The sequence below is a fragment of the Myotis lucifugus genome, unplaced genomic scaffold, assembly GCF_000147115.1.
Source record: "Myotis lucifugus unplaced genomic scaffold, Myoluc2.0 scaffold_88, whole genome shotgun sequence".
NCBI lineage: Eukaryota > Metazoa > Chordata > Mammalia > Chiroptera > Vespertilionidae > Myotis > Myotis lucifugus.
The window spans coordinates 3,729,857-3,747,914 of record NW_005871136.1 but is presented as its reverse complement, the minus strand read 5'-3'; the positions used below and the strand labels follow the sequence as shown (position 1 = coordinate 3,747,914).

General features: G+C 54.7%; 1 protein-coding gene and 1 long non-coding RNA gene across 2 annotated transcripts in view; one reads left to right on the top strand and one right to left on the bottom strand.

Annotated features, from left to right (window-relative positions):
* The window catches only part of LOC111826529, a 2,896-nt gene extending 1,516 nt beyond the window's left edge, over positions 1 to 1,380 (top strand). The window contains exons 2-3 of the long non-coding RNA XR_002829871.1: positions 391 to 568; positions 1,005 to 1,380. This is a non-coding gene — a long non-coding RNA (uncharacterized LOC111826529). The remainder of the gene's footprint in view (positions 1 to 390; positions 569 to 1,004) is intronic.
* VAC14 (Vac14, PIKFYVE complex component) overlaps positions 1 to 18,058 on the bottom strand; it is a 98,113-nt gene that overhangs the window by 23,161 nt on the left and 56,894 nt on the right. Inside the window, exon 14 of the mRNA XM_006091207.3 lies at positions 12,999 to 13,131. Within this exon, the coding sequence (XP_006091269.1) occupies positions 12,999 to 13,131 (133 nt within the window). The remainder of the gene's footprint in view (positions 1 to 12,998; positions 13,132 to 18,058) is intronic.

Sequence of the window (18,058 nt, the reverse complement as noted above, 5' to 3'; positions counted from 1 at the left end):
GGGCCCAAATTTGTAAAAAAAATCTAAATTTAAAGAGGGAAGGAAAAATCCCAAACCCCCCCCCCCTTGATTTTCCCTCAGTAAAGCATTTCAACAAGGTTAAAAATGCACTGGCTTTAAAAGGATTTTTCTGGCTCCGAACCACATTTCGGGCAGCCTTTAAAAGCCAATTCTTGGCGTGGCTTCGGCTGAGCCCGAGGAGAGGGAAACTAGGGCATGTCTCTGCTCTGAGAAACATGGGATCTGGGTCACCGCTGAGGCCGTGGGCACCCGCCTTCCCCAGGCTGAGCCTGAGCCCCCCGCCCCCCCCCCCCCATTTCCTCCAGAGCACAAATCACAACACTGGGACGCACATTTCTTCTCACTGGTCGCCTGTCTGCCTGTCACTAGATTGCCACCTTGTAAAGGCAGGCACCGGCTTTGGGTCCGTGCGTGCCCAGGGCCGCCTGCTCCAGGAAGAGTCACAGAAGGACCCTGCGGGACCGACTCTGTCCTCTGGAATGCTCCGTCACACCTGAGTACCGTCTGCCACCGCGCCAGGGTCTGCCCCGCACACAGGCCGCGCGTGGTAAGCAGTTCCTGAGAAATCAGAGCCCCGGTGTCCTCCTTGTGGGACAGAACTCAGCTGACTCGTAAGGTCCCTCCTGGCCCCTCGGAACGGAGCCTAAAATGCAGACCGAGACTCTCCTGGGCTCCAAGCACTGCCCGGCTCTGAGCAGCCGTGTCTGACCCCAGCTCCACACCTGACCACACAGCAGACAACGCTAGTCTGGCATCTGGCAAGGTGCCATGTTCCCGTCAGGAAGGGACGCCCCCACGCCCCACCCTCATGGCGGTCTCTGGGAAGGTCTAGGCTCCCTCACACAGCCCCCTGCCCCCGCCTTCACGGAGGGATGAGGATGTGGCTGCTGGAGAGTGGTGGGGTGTCACTCCTTCTGCCGCCGCCACAGGGGGCCCTTGAACCGAGACCATTAAGTGGACACTGGCTCCGTCTTCCTCCCCAGCGTTCGTGGCCTGGGATTCTGGCTGCAGTACCGTGTTTCCCCATGAACAACTGCTCCTCCTGCTGTACCTGAGGGTGGGCACACGACCCGTCCTGGACCATCAGAGCACGGTGCGCTCTGGCCACAGTGACAGGCCCACTGGACCCCAGCCGGGTCTGCTGCTGAGGCTGGGTGCTGAGTGACAGGAGTGGGCACGAGCTGCTGGAGTCCCTCCTGCCACCGGGTGGGTGGACGGCCTGCCCAGGATGGGCTGGCAGAGGAGGAAGAGCCAGCTGTGGAGGTGAGGGGGGAGACCGAGTCCTGAGGGCTCTCGCTGTACACGTTTAGTTTTTAATGAGCCGTCCTGTCCCTGATGGAACACCACCTTTATTTTTTTTCAACATAAGGGTGAGAAGTGTTTTTTGGTCACATGCCATCAGGAGTCCTGACTGGGCAGCTCTGAGCAGGGCTGGGGGAGGGGGAGAGGAAGGGAAGACACCTGGGGTCAAGTCTTAGCTTGCTCAGCGGCTCCCTGTCTTACCAATCTCGAGAAAACAAGAGAAAGTACAGTCAAGCCCAACATCTGCTTCTCAGGAGCCGAGCCTGAGGCTGCCTCAGAGGGAGCGAGGGCTGGAAAGGGGAGAAGGGGGCCAGGCCACCCTGCCCCCGGGCCTCCCCTCTCTGGACACTGGGGAGAGGGTGGATGCTACTCATCACGATGCCATCACAGCTGCTACTGGTGCACATGCAGTGACCAGGCCCAGGCCCTTCCAAGCACGTTTGCTAGTCATTTAACCTCCCGAGGACGAGCAGAGATCGTGATGATCACGCAAGGGAACTGCTCAGGACGGCAGCCGCACGGCGGGCCCCTGTGGCCCACTGCTCAGCACCTCTTCCCCTTTCTCCCGAGACCGCGGCCCCTTTGCTCAGAGAGCTGTTGCTCCCCACTCCTCGTGGGCTTCCCTTCTTGGGGCTGCTGTGGCTCTGAGCCAATCAGAGCATCACCTGCAGAGACGTGATGGCCATGTGATGCGGTGGCCACGCCTCTGCCACTTGAAGAAACTAAAACAACAAGGCTGACCTCAAACCAGGGTCAAGAAGAGAGACGGCGCCACAGAGAAACCCCAGGTCCTGGGTCTTGCTGCCCTTGGCCTTGGTTTGGCTGCACAGGCCAGTGAAGGCCCCTTGTTCATTTTGGCGACTCTGACTTGGGTTCCTGCCTCCTGCCACACAAGAGTGCTGGCCAACATAGATGACTGGTTCCCGGCTCCAGCGCCCCTGGGATTCAGCCGCTGGGGTGGAGGGTAGCTCGGAGTCTTTGTTTTGACCAAGCACAAGCAGCCTGAGCTAGGTGACCTCCAAGACCCTGTCCAGAGCCGAGAGTAATGATGCTGGGTTTAGGCGGATTATACTCAGTGTCAGCTCACTGGGAGGCTTAACAAATACCAACCAGAATCAGGCAGGTTTATGGTTAGCTCTCATGAGCTCCTTCTAATCCCCTGGAAAAGCACCACAAAACAAAAAGTGCTAGCTGTACGGAAAAACTGGTCACCTGGGCTCCGTTAAAAATAAAGAACTCCTAGTCATCAAAATACACCATGTAGGGAGCACTCAGGAGTAGAAGATAATTACAGTATATGCATCTGAGAGAGACTGCAATCCCGAATACAGAAAGAACCTCCACAAATCAGTGAGAAAAACAATGAAAGCCCAGTGGGAAATGACCTGAACAGGCTTATCACAAAAGCAGATATCCCAACGGCCAACCAGCAACGAGAAGTTCTCCAGCTTCCTTGGTCTTCGGGGAAATACAAATTTAAGCCACCAGGTGATACCAGCACCTAACAGAATGGCCCAAAATCAAAGCCCGATGACACGAGGGTGGGTGAGGATGTGAGCAACTGGACTCACACACTCCGGTGGGAGTGGGAATTGGTGCAGCAACTAAAGCTAAACATATGTGTGGGCTCTGATCCAGCAATTCCGAGGTCTACATCCAAGGGACATGTATGCATATGTTCACCAAAAGACATTCATAATAGTGCCGAACTGAAAACAGCCCAAATGCCCATTGATAGCAGAATGGGTAAATGAATCATGGTGTTTCCATAAGCGGAGTACTCTACAGAAACGTGAACTACTGTTACATGTGACACAAATGAATCTCACAAACATAAGGTGGGTCAAAAGAAGCCAGACTTTGTAAGAGGGTACAAACCGTATGATTCCGTTTATATAAAGTTCAAAACCAGGTAAAATGAACCTAGCAGTCAGGACAGTGGTTCCTTTGGGGAGGAGGGCAGGGCAGTAACTGGAGGAGACATGGAAGGGACCCTCTGGATGCTCCACTTCTTTTGTTGTTGTTGTTGTTAATCCTCACCCAAGGATATTTTCCCCATTGATTTTTAGAGAGAGTGGAAGGGAGGTAGGAAGGTGAAGAAGGAGAGGGAGAGGGAGAGGAACATCAATGTGAGAGAGACATCGATTGGTTGCCTCCTGCACATGCCCTAATCGGGCTGGGGATCGAATCTGCAGCCCAGGTACATGCCCTTGACTGGGAATAGGACCAGCGACTGTTTGGTGCTCTGGCCCATGCTCTAACCACTGAGCAACTTCTTTATCTGAGTGCTCCTTACATGGGTGCAGCCAATTAGCAAAAACTGAGCAGCCACTAAATGGCTACCGAGCTGCAGTGCACGGTACTGACCGATTTGTACACCTGTAAATAGTATGCTCTTCAGTGAAAATTTACATTAACAAAGCATCACCGGCATTGAGGCAGGGAGGGAAGCAAGGCTGCCACCTTGCCTTGATCAGGAAAAGGAAAGATAGATCTGGGCACGGAAGCAAAAAGTATTCCGTGTTAAGAAAGAGAGGGCTCTGCCAGAGAGATGGCAAAACTGAGCAGAGAACAAGCCTAAACGCCTGAGGACACGGCAGAGCTTCTGAGACTGCTCTCTGAAGCAACACGGAGGGCTGGGGGTCCCGTCTGCCGACAGTCTCCCTGCACAGGAAGGGCCACCTATGCAGGCGGCAAGGCGGGGCAGGGCCGCGGGCCCATCCAGGGCCACTGGTTTTCCTACGACAAGGCTGAGGGCGTAATGGAGACACCATCAGGCTCCAGAAGACACTCTCTGGGGGAACAAGGAGGCTCAGAGGGCCCCGAGCTCGGGGAAATGGTCGTGTGTGACGGCTGCAGCTGGACGCGAGACTGCAGCACATGCTGGGGGCGGGGCATGGGGCGCCCTTTCTGAAGAAGCGGAGAAAGAGATGTAAAGCTTAGGGCTTAGGAAAGCAGCATCTGAAAGGCAAGAGTGGGAGGTGAGGCTCAATGGCACAGGACGCCGGTGGAGGACTAGGGGAATCGAGAGACTGGCGTGCCCCTGAAGTCCCTCTCGGCTCAGCTTCAGAGATGGCCAACATGGGTTGCTGTGAGCGACTGATAAACCAGAGGGAGAAACAAATAATCTGGGGGGAAGGAGCGGGTGAGACATGTCCTCTTGAGCAAGAGTCAAATTGGAGATTTAGACCAAGAAAGGCATTCACTGTCCAAGTGCCAGGCAGTTCCAACGAGACTGAGTCATCTAATTTCAGACCGGAAGTAGGCCAGGCTAATGGACCACAGGAGCCTGGAGGGCTGGGGGCCTGGAAGGAAGACGGGGAAGGACACAGATTTACTCAGCCTTTCCCTTCTGCCTGAGAGGTGGCCGCCAGCAGGATGAGCCCTGGAGGAGGAGGAGGAGGAGGAGGAGGAGGAAGAGGGGGAGGAGGAGGAGGAGGAGGAGGAGGAGGTCACACCAGCATGGTGTGTGGGGGTTTCCTGCGGTGAACGATGCTGGGTGAAAGGGAGATGCCATGAGAGAGCCCAGCTTCTTCCCGATGAGGGCTGAGGAAAGCAAAGTCCAGACTGGAAACTGGGGTGGTTTTCCCAAATGGGTTTCCACCACCACTGTCTGGAAGACAAGCAGGATCCCGGCTCTGGGTCTCTGGCTGGTGACGCCGCCCCCCCTCGGCGTGAGGGAGTGGGCGCAGATGCTCTGGCACTGCAGGGGAATTAAACAGAGCTCTCCTGGAGCTGAAGCTGCAAAGCTCTAAAGCAGTGGTTCTCAACCTTCTGGCCCTTTAAATACAGTTCCTCATGTTGTGGTGACCCCCAACCATAAAATTATTTTCGTTGCTACTTCATAACTGTAATGTTGCTACTGTTATGAATCGTAATGTAAATATCTGATATGCAGGATGGCCTTAGGCGACCCCTGTGAAAGGGTCGTTCGACCGCCAAAGGGATCGCGGCCCACAGGTTGAGAACCGCCGCAGAAAGTCCCATCACCCCCTTCAGAGCCCGAGAGACGTCCAGTGGTGCAGGGTGCCCCAGGCCAGGGTCCTCCCAGGCGCAACCATTTGCGCTGAGCCATGAATTCCCCTGTGTGGAAGGGGCAGCGGGGCTGGGCGCCCTTCACAAACTGCACGTGACAGACCCGTGTGGGTTTTTCTGAAGGCAGAGCGTGCATGTGTGCGTGTGTGCATGCGTGCGCGTGTGTGTGTGTGTATGCACGTGTGTGCATGCGTGCGTGTGTGAGTGTGTGTGTGATCTTTGGGGCCACCTGCTAAAAGAAACCACCATTGTGGGAGAACCGGCCTTCAGGCCGCCCGAGGACACCTAAGCTGAGGGGGTCCAGGTTTACACCACCTCCAGTGAGTGAACAGGACACACTCTCTTTAATTCCTGCTCCCGAAGAGTTTAACGCACGTTGAAAACTAAGGACGCCCTGTGCCTGTCCTGGCTCAGATGCAGCCCCGCCCCACAGGCAGGAGGTGGAAATGACTTCTAGGGGCTGATTCCAATCTACCACCTGTCACGATGCGACAGGGCAATACTCATCAGCTACTGCTGAGTAACCAAGCTAACTTACCAAGGTCAAAGCTGTTCGATTCCTGGCATCTTTAGGTAAAATATAGACAAATCCAGAGGACTGCAGAGTCTACCCAGAAACTTGACCCCTCAAACTTCAGAAAGAAATTAATTTCCAAGTCCTTAGCCCCTGGCAACAGTTCCTGACAATCACGCCCCAGGCCCTGCCGGCTGCCTCGCTGCCTGAGTCATGGGCTGGGGAGCTGATGCCTTTTGTTGTTGCTAATCCTCATCTGAGGATATTTTTCCATTGACTTTCAGAGAGAGTGGAAGGGACAGGGAGAGACAGAGAAGAGAGAAACATCGATGTGAGAGAGACACATCGATTGGTTGCCTCCCGCACGCACCCCGACCAGGGCTGGGATGGAGCCTGCAACCGAGGTACGTGTCCTTGACTGGAATTGAACCCTCGGCCCTTCAGTCCGCGGACCAATGCTCAACCTCTGAGCCAAACCGGCTAGGATGAGCTGATGTCTTTTAATCCAAGGGCCCAGCAGGTCCCGGCACCCATGTGATGAGGAGTCCAAAAGGCATGCCTGGGCGGTGGGCATGGAATGGTTCCTGAGTCCTCACCCACCAGGGGATTCAGGATGCTGGGGCAAAGGACTGGCTCTAAGGGAGGAGGGCTGCTTGGGTCACATGCCTCCCCTAGCCAAGTTCACCCGTGACCTCTAACCTCCCACAAGCCCAGCTCGGAGCGAGTGGGCTCTTTGCCTCCTTCCACCTCCCCCATCACAGGGATCCAGGACGACCCTTGAAACGTGGGGACACTTCCCTCTAAAGCTCCCAGACTCCCAGAGCACAGTGTGCAGGGCTCCCTCTGGCTAGACTCCCCCACCCTTTAACCCTCATTAATCCCAGCCTGGCCGAGCAAGGCTCAACACATGCTTCCGTTCCAAAGGAAACGTCGCTTCCACAGGGAGGGCCAGTTGCAGGACAGTGGCTCTACAGGGACAGTGTGGGGGCTGCTTGGAGGAGGCAGAGCAAAGTCACCGGCTTGTCCCTAGCCCTCCCTGTCACCCCCGGATCACAGGCATGAGGTGCTGGGAAGCTGGCACTTCACCACGGATTAGGGACAGTGGGAATAGAGGGGGGAGGGCTCCCTGAATTTTGCCCTTCACAAGGACATCTTTCTATCTTTGAGGCAAGTCTCTTTCTCTGGCGTGTCAGGTCATGCCTGCCATTCATTCCCTCAGCGCAGTCCCAGGTCAGCGCCAAGAGCTGGTTGTACAAGGCAGCTTCTGCACCTGAGCCGGTTTGGCTCAGTGGATAGAGTGTCGGCCTGTGGACTGAAGGGTCCTGGGTTCGACTCCAGTCAAGGGCACATACCTTGGTTGCAGGCTCCTACCCGGCCTGGGCCCTGGTCAGGGCTCGTGCAGGAGGCAACCAATCCATGTGTTTCACATCATTATTTCTGTCTTTCCCTCTCTCGTCCACTCTCTCTAGAAATCAATGGAAAAATATCCTTGGGTGAGGATTACAAAACCCCCACACCTAACAAAGTAGCTTTTGCCACACACTCCCTTTGATGTCCTGCATCTCAACAAAAGCACCCCAGCCCTGGCCCCGGGGAGGGGGGCGACTGTGGAAAGCTCCCGAAGTGTCACACAAGGAGCTGGGCCGACGGGCTTAACGCCAAGACCTGCGAGAAGCTCCTGAGAGGGACGCAGGCCACTCCTTGGGAGAACTCCCCAGACTGTGCAATGTCCAGCTCCTCCCGCAGCTGGGGGCCAACAACACAACCACGACTGATCACAGATCGCAGCCCGCCTCTTCCCGGGCAGGTGGGCCACGGCCTCTGCCAGCAGACAGACTTAGGTTGGCGCGTGTCTGTCACAGCAACTTATTTCAGTTCTGAGTTATAAGAGGAAGAGGTCCAAGTGGGATCTCTTAGAAGCCCTCTGCTGCAGGCCAGGGCCGGAGGCAAAGCCTGCTTTTCTGATGCCACTTCACTGTGACTCATCCTCTATTAGCTTCGGCACATGGGCTTTGGGGGCCTGGCCAATGCCCCTGGGGCAGCTAAGGTGGCACCTATAAAGGCCGACAGAGTCAAGGTGCAGACAGAGGCCACAGAGAGCGAGGAGAGTCAGGCAGACCAGCGGGTGTGGGCTGCCCCAGCCAGGGCTTGTCTCCCAGGCGGAACGCACAAGGATAGCAAAGTGGAATTTCCCAATCAGCATGAAAGGGCTTCTTCTCTCGAGGCCCTCCCCCCAGCCCCTGCAACGAAAAACAAGGCCAGTTTCCAGTGGCTTCCTCGGCCTTGGCTCCCCTGCCCCACCACCCACCTCAGCGGCCAATCAATTCCCTACTCCACACAGGGCTCTTATGTAAACCCGGGGGAGGGAGTGGGGGGCCTGGGTCTCACGGAAGGAGCCTCGTGACTGCCCCCACCTCCCGTGGGCCCTCAGCCTGTGCTCTCTGAACACCCGCCCGCTTAGAGGCACCGCTTTCCTGGGGAGGGTGCTTGGGACCTCACCCACCATCAACCGGGCTGGCTGGGGTTGGCGCCTTCGCGTTCACAGCAGAGTCGCTGGGTTAACAGAAGCATTCTCCGGCCAGTCCCCTTGCCAGGCGGCAGGAGGAGAGGAGGGGAAGAAAATAGTTTTTTTTTTTTCCCCCCCCCCCCCCCCGCGCCCGGCCGGGGGGGGGGGTGTTGTCATTCTCGCTCCCTTCCCAGCACACAGCAGGCCTTGTAAGGACCCCAGCTGTAGGATTACGCTGGAGTTCATATCACAGTTTATCAAAGAGGCTGCGTTTTCTCCCTCCTCGCCTTTTCTCCGCAGCATAAGTGACCGGTTCATGGGAAAACAAGGCCCGCGCTTGTCCTGCCTGCACTGGCACGGAGGGTGGGAAGAGGCTGGAAGAGGGAAGTAAATGTACACCAACACCCACCCGGGCAGAGTTGTTTTAAGGGGCTGGGCCGCGGTGGGTGCCCTGGGTGCTGGGGCAGCAGGCCCGGTGCGCCAGAGCCAGCTGTTGGCACAGAAGGTTCAATTATTTCACCCTCTCAAGTCTGGTTTCCCCTCCACACAGCCCACCGTGGGAGGCGAGGCCACATCGCCAGGCGGAACAGCTCCCCTTTACCGAGCTGTGCGGAGAGCTGTAACACGCACGGTCTACGTAACCCTCTCCGCAAACGACAGGCAGCACCACCGTCTTCGTCTTACAGGCAAAGCAAGCCAGCCCTGGACACAGGTTGCACAGTTAAAAACTGGAGGACCCTGGATTCGAACCCGTCAGTTTCACTCCAGAAGCTCCCTCCTAATCCTGCCCTGGGTGCCTGTGGGAGGCCCAGTGGCTGCACGCCTGTGGAGGGTGAGCGTGTGGGTGTGGGTGTGGGCAGGGCTGGGGGTGCCCGGTACCAGCTCCCTCTCAGCACCCCCTAACCCTGTCCTGTCTTCCCTCCATGTGTGGACTTGCGAGCAGTTCCCACAAAGTCTGGCTGAGATGAGGTTTTGGAGCCACTGGCTTCCCCAAACTCAACAGGCGTATACACTGTTATGTCCACCAGAAACAAGGCCATTTGGATCCAGAGAGGATGTCCAACCCACCCAGGCTGGAGCTCGGGGCCCCATTCCCAACCCCCTCGGAGGTGCAGCCTGGGAAAGCTGAGGGGAGAGGAAACGCTCTGGGTCCCGAGGGAAGTCAGGCATCTTCCTCAACGCCAGGACCCCCCACCAGATGTCTGTCTCCAGATGCTTTGTTCTAGACACGCAGCCGCTCCGGGACCTGGAGCTCACACTGCCACAGACGTGGTTTTCCAGAAGAATCTTCCCTTTTTTTTTCAATGACTGGTCTTGGGGGTTGAGAGGAGCAACTTATAATTTCAGTAACACCTGGAGGGTTTGATCATTTACTGTTTCTCAGCAGTCGGCATGCACCATTATTACGCTCCTCCTTGGAGCCCTCAGCAGAGCGTAAGGAAATGAGACGAGAAGCCTGCAGGCAGGCTGACGCTCCCGAGGGCTCATCCCAGCAATCTCTGCCGAAGAGGAAAGCACCCCTTCAAGGCCGCCTCCACATCTGATGCTGTGCGGTGTGCGCCCTGACAGCCGGACTGGGGGCCGGGACTGTGGCCTGGGCTGGCCGGCTGGGACCTGGCACGCTGGCTTAACAGGCAGCAGGTTCACAGAACTGCTGTGGCCCAGAAGGGCCAGGTGGCTGTTGGCCTTAACACGGACTGACAGGTGCTGGTGCTGCTTAGAGGAACAGCAGGCTGACAACTGAAGCAAAGGACTAAGAGGGGCAACATGTGTGAGGGGCCAGCCCTGGTTCTCAGTGCGAGTGCCAAGGGCTAGGAGGCCTCTGGGGCTGTTTGGGGTGGGAGGGAGGCCAGGCTCTCACCCAGGAGGCCCCGGGACGGCCCCTGAGGGGTGTGAGCCGCAGAACGGTCACCATGCTGGCTATACTGAGTGCCCTGGACCAGGAGGGAGGAGCCCCTCAGGGCACGGACCCGGCCCTCTCACAGAAGGGGCTAAGTGGCAGCTGCGGCGTTAGCAGAGCGCAGGGGTCTGCAGCCCAGCTCCGACCAAGCCGGAAGGGTACATGGCTTCCTCTCATTTCCCTTCTGCAAAATGAGGATTCCCACCAGCCCGATGCCTGGGAGACACTGCAAAGCGAGCGAAGCCTCACTGTCCTAGAGGCGTAAATGGGAAGGTGGGCGGTGGCAGGGCCCCAGCCGCACTGCAGCTTGGTGCAGTCTGGGGGTGCTGCTCACTCCCCTGAGCTCCCGCTCCCCACTCCTGATGGGGCCTGCGAGGCTGAGAGGATGGAAGAACCCATTACAGCCCGTTCTCCAGGGAGGAGAGTAGCTATGCAGGCCTTTCCAAAGGCCTCTCTCCACCGGTTCCCGAAAGTCTTCCAGGCAAGGAGGGCTGGTCAGAGGGCTGGCACCTCTGCAGTTTGGAAAACCACATACAGCGAACTGTCACTCATGTGGGGACAGGCCGTCATCTTCCTGGTGGGCGGTCTCCTGTACCACATCTAACCTCACTTCAATCCCCGACTGACTGCCCAGCCTGAGGTGCTGAAAAGCCGGGGAAATCTTCCTCCCTTGGCCAATGAGGACAAGAATCCATTTCTGTCCCTCTGAACCTTGGTTCTCATTCAGGGCAATTTTGCTCCCGGGAGACACTGGAAATGTTTGAAGCCATTTTTGATTGTCCCAATGGGGTGGGCGCGATGCTGCTGGCAGCGGGTGGGTGGAGACCAGGGATGCTGCTCCACATCCTATACTGCAAGGACAGTCCCCGCCACAAAGAAGGACAGACCCCAAATGCCAATAGTGCGGTGACCCCCTCCCACCCCCACAGCCACCTGCTGGGAGGGCAGGGACTCTGCGGTCCTGCTATTTGTCCTTCTGGCGAGGCAGGCCTGTCCCTCCTTCGCCTGAATCCTTTGCCTGTTCTCCAGGTCGCTCACCGCCAAGCTCAGCTCCCTCCCCCTGCCTCCCAGGAGACTCTCTTGGGGCCTCATCTCCCCAAAACTGCCTCCTGCCATCCCCCTTTCCTCTGCTTCTTCCTACCTCTCGGGCCCTCTTCTCAGCCTCCTTCCTGGCTTCTCCTTTCCCAAGCTGAACAGCAGAGCTCCTCAGGCTCAGCTCAGCCCCCGCCCTTAACTCTGCCTGTTACAGCGACTGTTCTCACTTCCTAAGAATGAAAACCCCACAAGCACATGAGGACAGAATGGTACCTCACACAGAACCAATCTCAGTCAGAGCTGTTGAATAAATGAATGAGTGAACGAATGGATGCCTATGCCATCAATTCCCAGATTTGTATCTCAGGCCTAGGCCCCGTTTTGAGAGACAGGTACAGAAACTGCTTCTTCAACCTCTCCTTTGATGTTCCCAAAGCAATTTACATGCAAATACAGGCCCCTCCTCCCTCCCTGCTCCTCCCATCCCAGAAATTGCCACCCCATCCACTGCCGGCACACCAGGGTCCTGGGTGTCACTCCCCCTCCCTCTCCCCTCATTCCTCCTGCAGTCAATCACCAAATCTTATACTTTCAAATCCCCTTGCTTCTTCCCCTCCACCAACAGCTGCCACCATCTCTCACCTGGACAGCAGCCTCCCACACACCCCTTGCCCCTCCCCCCATCGTCCCCCAGCAGCACAGTCATCGTTTAAACCAGAGAAATCTGGTCACACCATTTCCCTGCTCAAGCCCTTCCAGGGGCTCCCTGTGACCTCTGGGTAAGGCCCCCAATCCTTAGTGTGGCCCACAAGGCTGGCCTCCTCTGGCCCTTAACTCTGGTTTACGCCAAAATGAACGCACCAAGCTTCTCTCTGCCTCGAAGGCTCTGTACAGGCCAGAAGCTCCTTCAACTCCCGTCCCGATGGCCTCAGAAGCCTCCCTGGCCCTGGGGGCCACATTAGTCTATCTGACCCCCAAGCACCCTGGACGGCTTTAACACCCTCATCACCCCACAGGTTCTGATTTCACTGATGGGGGAGGGCCAGCCATCGGCTTCTGTTTTAAGCCTCCTGGGTGACCTAACAGCCAGAGCTGAGAGCTGCTGCCGCTCAGACTATTCCGGAGAAGTCCTCCCTGTGGAAGATCTAGATTTTGTTGGTCTGAAGGTCACTCTTCTGGTAACCCTGCTCCTTGGAGCTGAGTAGGTGGCAAAAGGCCAGACCTGGCCACGCTACTGGTGATGACAGCTTGAGAGGCGCTGAGCGACTGGGGCTGGGGCCCAGGCACCGTCCAGGTCTAGGCTCGCATGACTCATGTATCTGGCTCCACCGCTGCCAGCAAACCTGGGCACCCCGTGTAGGCAGTGGGTCACCTGGCACAGCCCGGCTCATGTCCCATCTGGCTTACCTACTCCCCCACTCCTCAAAGACCCCCTCTAGGGCATTTAATGAGACGATATTCAACCTCAAAGGAAAACACTGTCTCACAAGCGAAAAACGAATTCATTTGTTTGAAGATGGTGACAGGGAGCTGCCTCAAGTCAGCAGCACCAGTGTGAAGGGGGGACCTTCTTTGTTCCTTTGAAGAACAAACACAAAGGTCAGGAAAAGGAGACAAGTGACACGAGAGAGGAAGTGGTGGATGGGACACCTCACAGGGTGAGGAGGAGAGTGTGTGGCACTAACCTGATGATGAAGGCGCCTCGGACCTCCAGGAGCTTCCGTTCACTGCTGAACCGCTTGAGAAGGTTGATCATGAACTTGTAGAAGTAGGAGTTCATGGTGGGAGTAGAAGGAGAACATTCTAAGCCTTTGGTACCTGTAGAGAAAGGGATGGAGCTGGGATTTATTCTGTGGCCACAGGGTGATGGGCAGCCCACCCCCCAGAATATAAACAGTTGTAAATGCCAAAAAGGTGGTGGTGGTGGTCTGTGTGCAACAACACGAGGGAAAATCTTCAATCAAGGGCCACATTTGACAGCAATAAAACAAGGGCTACACAGGTAAGTCCAAGCAACTCTGCTTACTACACACATACCCACTGACTTGTCCACCCGCCCAGTCAACCCCGGCCACTTAGTGAACACCGCCTCTCTGTAAGATCCTCTGCTTGGTGCTATGTAATTTAAAAAAAATAAACTTCTACTCATTATCTCAATAAATAAAATATGCCTTGGCCTTTATTTTGGCCAGTTGACAAATGACAAGTCAAAGAGAAAAAAGGGGGAAAGACAAGCCCACAATCTCAATGGTCAACAAACTGACACACCTGGAGAGGCAAAAGCCACACTCCTTTCCCAGCGTGACTGAACCAAGAGTAATTGTGCCCACGCCACTAGATTAAAGACGGCACACGCTATGAAATGTGACCGATGTTTCACTCTGCACCCAATGATTTTTTAATATATTTTTATTGGTTTTAGAGAAACATCGACTGGTTGCCTCCTGCAGGTCCCCTATTGGGGATCAAGCCTACAACCCAGGCATGTGCTCCGACCAGGGATCAAACCGGCGACCTTTTGGTGCACAGGACAACACTCAACTAACTGAGCCACATGGGCCAGGGATGCACTCAATGTTTTGAAATCAGACGTTCTTTCTCATCTTCAGGCAAAGATGCTCTTTTAGAGCCGTGCTCTGAAGACTTTCAAAGCCCGCAGTTGGCTTTAGAATCAACCAGAAGCACACTGGAGGTCTCCCTTTGATGTGTCCTCGCTGAGAACACACACTGAGGGCCACCCCTCCCCCGTCGCCCTCTGCAAGGCACCCAGCAGCCAGCACCAAGGAGGGGACAAGGGCAGGGCTGACGGAATGCATGGATGATCCCCACAGTGTATTCACACCCCCCAATACACTCCTTGGGTTCCCCCTCTTTCCTTTCTAACACACACTGACCCCAACAGCACTGCTGGAAAGAGGTGCTAGCGATGGTAGGAATCCTCACTCCATCTGCCCAAGACATTAACGGGGCATTACAAAGAGAACAGTTCAAGTGAGATATAAGTCACATGCCATAAAGTCCTAAAGTGTACAATTCAGTGGTGTGCAGTATATTCACAAAGATGTGCATCTATCAGCACTAATTCCAGAACATTTTCATCATCCCCCAAACTCTTACCCATTAGCTGTCATTCTACATTTTCCCCTCGTTTTTATGGCCGAATAATATTCCACTGTATGGATAAACCATATTTTATCCAGTCATCAGTTGGTGGACCATTTGGTTGTTTCTACTTTTGGGCTATTAAGAATGATACTGCTTTCAATATGCATATATAAGGTTTTGTGTGAATATGTTTTCATTTTTCTTGGTTATATACCCGAGAGGAATTTCTGGATCATATAGTCACCCTCTATGTGTAAACTTTTGAGGAACTGCTAGACTTCTCCACAGTGGCTGCACCATTTTACATTCCCATCAGCCATGTATGAGAGTTCCAATTTCTCCACATTTCTCGCCAACACTTGTTATTATCTATTTTTGATTATAGCCCTCCTAGTGGATGGGAAGTGGTATTTCATTCTGGGTTTGATTTGCATTTCTTTAATGATTGATATTGAACATCTTTTCTTGTGCTTATTGGCTATTTGTATATCTTTTTTGGAGAAATGTCTATTCAAATCCTTGTCTTTTTTTTTTTTGATCCTCACCAGAGATTTTTTTCCATTGTTGTTTTTTTTTTTTTTTTTTTGTTTTTTTTTTTTTTTTTTTTAGAGAGAGTGGAGGGGGGAGGGGGAAACGGAGAGACAGAGAGAGAAAAAGAGAGGTGAGAGAGACACATTTATTGGTTACCTCCCACACATGCCCTAACTGGGGGCCAGAGATTGAGCCTGCAGCTGATGTATGTGCCCTTGACCAGGAATCAAACCCAAGACGCTCCAATCTGAGGGCTGATGCTCTAACCACTGAGCAACTGGCCTATTTTTAAATTGGGTTACTTATCTTTTCATTGTTGTTGTAAGAATTATCTGTATATCAGATACAAGTCTCTTATCAGATATATGATTTGCAAATGCTTTCTCCAATTCTGTAGGTTGTCTTCACTTTCTTGATGATGTCCTTTCAAGCACAATTTTTGAAACTTTGATGAATTCCAATTTATCTGTTTCTTTTTTTGTTTGTTTGTGCTTTTGGTGTTGTATCTAAGAAACTGCTATTTAATCCAAGGTCAGAGAGATTTATGATACGGTTTCTTGTAAAATTTTTTTCTTAAGCTTTTACATTTAGGTCTCTGGCCCATTTAACTTTTTTTATATTGTATAAAAAGTTAATATCTTTTTGCATGTGGATGGATATCCAGTTGTCCCATATTTAAAAAGCTTTTGTAGATGCTTTATTTTTTGTATTTTAATTTTTTCAGCTTTATCGAGATGAAACTGACATATAACACTGTGTAAGTTTACCGTGTAGCTGTTAATTTGATACACTTATATATTGCAAAATGCTTACAACCATAGCATTAGCTAACACTCCCACCACTTCACATAATTACCATTCTTTTTTGTGGTGAGAACATTTAAGATCTACTCTTAGCAACTTTCAAGTGTATAACACGGTATTATTAACTATAATCACCACACTGTATGTTAGGTGCTCAGAACTTATTCAGCTTCAACTGGAGTCTGGCACTCAGGGAGGACGCGGGAGGAGGCAGAGGGCTGACGGAGGACCTGGGCCGTCACTTTCCAGGCTGGCCTCTCTCTGGCCGTCATGACTTCCTCCCCAGACCAGGGAGAGGGTGGCCACGCACCGGCGTGAAACAGGCACGATGTGGGGACTGGGGATGGAGCGTGGCTGTGGGAGGGGATACAGCTCCCAGGAGGATGAGCCCGCAGCACAAACAGGAACCACCCAGAGCACTGGGCGCGCCACAGAGGGGCTCCCGGGGTGACTTCATTAGGTGCCGTGGCCAGGCAGCAGCAGTGCCACCTTCTCCCAGGAGCTATCTTTTTGCTGAACTCACGCTTCCCTTCCATCTTCGCCCGGTGCTTCTGGGCACGTGGTGGGAACTGGAAACGGCAGCTGTGCATTACTTTGGAAGGATTTCTTATCAGGAGTCACACCTCTAGACTACTGTCCTCTCTCCTCAGAACCACCTAGACCCGCGGTCGGCAAACCGCGGCTCGCGAGCCACATGCGGCTCTTTGGCCCCTTGAGTGTGGCTCTTCCACAAAATACCACTTGCGCGCACGCATGTACAGTGCGATTGAAACTTCGTGGCCCATGTGCAGAAGTCAGTATTTTGTGGAAGAGCCACACTCAAGGGGCGAGAGAGCCGCATGTGGCTCGTGAGCCGCAGTTTTCCGACCACTAACCTAGACAGCTCCGATGCCCCGTGTAGGGCCGAGTGAGAAGCCCCGTTAAGCATGGGCCTCGCTGAACTTGTTTGCAGTGTGTTGTTCTGGGTTCCTGCCCGGAACGGCCTGGCCCGGGAGATCCTGGGTGACTCTGGGATGGCAAACAGTCTCTGCTCCCTGGCCCAGCGGGGCTGTTTGCAGAATCAAGTGTCACATTCTTACAGATCGTGTTACCCCAGGCCCAGCTGGAGTTGATCTCTGAGGAGGTGGCTGTAGGTACAGCTGTTGAGGCAGCCCAGCTGCCTCTGGGCCCCTCCTCCTGTCCCCACACTGAGGCTATGCATTGGGCTGCCGGGTGGTGGCCTGGCTTGGAGGCTAGGCCGCCCTCACGCTCACTGGAGGTGGGTGTGACAAGCTCACGGGGTGCTTGTTTGTGATGTCCCCGTCCCCTTCTTGCTCCTGTATGTGCACTCCCATCCCACCCCATTTCTAGGCCTAGTGCCATTGAGGCTCCCAAACATTCCAGAGGACAAAGGGACCGACACAGACAAAAGCCATGAAGAAATCCTCCCCAACTGGGCCACAGTCTCCATTCCCCGGGGGCAGGGTGTCTTGGGCAGGCACTGGGGAGAGGGGCCCGCTGTTCTGGCCTCCAAGGGGCAGTGGAAGCATTGGGCATGGTATTTAGGAGCTCAGCTTGGGAGTCCATCAGACCTGAGTTCAGGTCAGATGTTCACTCTTCCACTAACTGGCTGTGCAACCATGGCCAAGTCGAAGCCTCAGTTTCCTCATCTGTAGAGTGGGGGCAACAAGAACCCCTATTAAATGAGACAAAACATGTAACGTCCTGGGCCTGGAGCCTGCCACATGGTCCAATAAGTAGGGGCAGCTATTCGCAAACATGCCATAACCCAGATACTGAACATTCCCGCTGAGTCTCAGGGTGAATGACTGAGGGCTGGAGGAAAGTCCGGGTGTCTCTGAGCGGGGAGACTTCAGAACTGGGAGGTAGGGAGGCTGCAAGGAGGAGAGGGGCTCACCTGTAACCCTAATCACATTCAGGGAAGGAGACCTGCTACCTCGCGCTGACAGGCTGACCACAGATGGCAGGAGAGAAAGCATGGGGCTGCTCTGGCCACATTCCCAGGCCTCCTAGCCACAGCTTCCCCAGGGCCAAGTCCCTAAGTCCAGGCTGCAAGATGGCCCTGGGGCTGCGGCCCTTGGTGGGAGGTGGGGGGCAGAGCCCTATCACCAAGAAGCCGGCAGGGACTCGCCTTCTCACAGTGCAGTGGTTGCCAGGAGAGCCTGTGGGGCTCAGCCTCCCACCACTCAGACTACAAAGCGCAGGGCCGCCACCTTCCCTCCTTCCCTGAGCCCTGGCTGGCGGGAGGCCAGAGTGTGGGGGAGCTTTGGGGGAGCCGTCTGGGCCTGGCCTGCTTGGGCCTCCA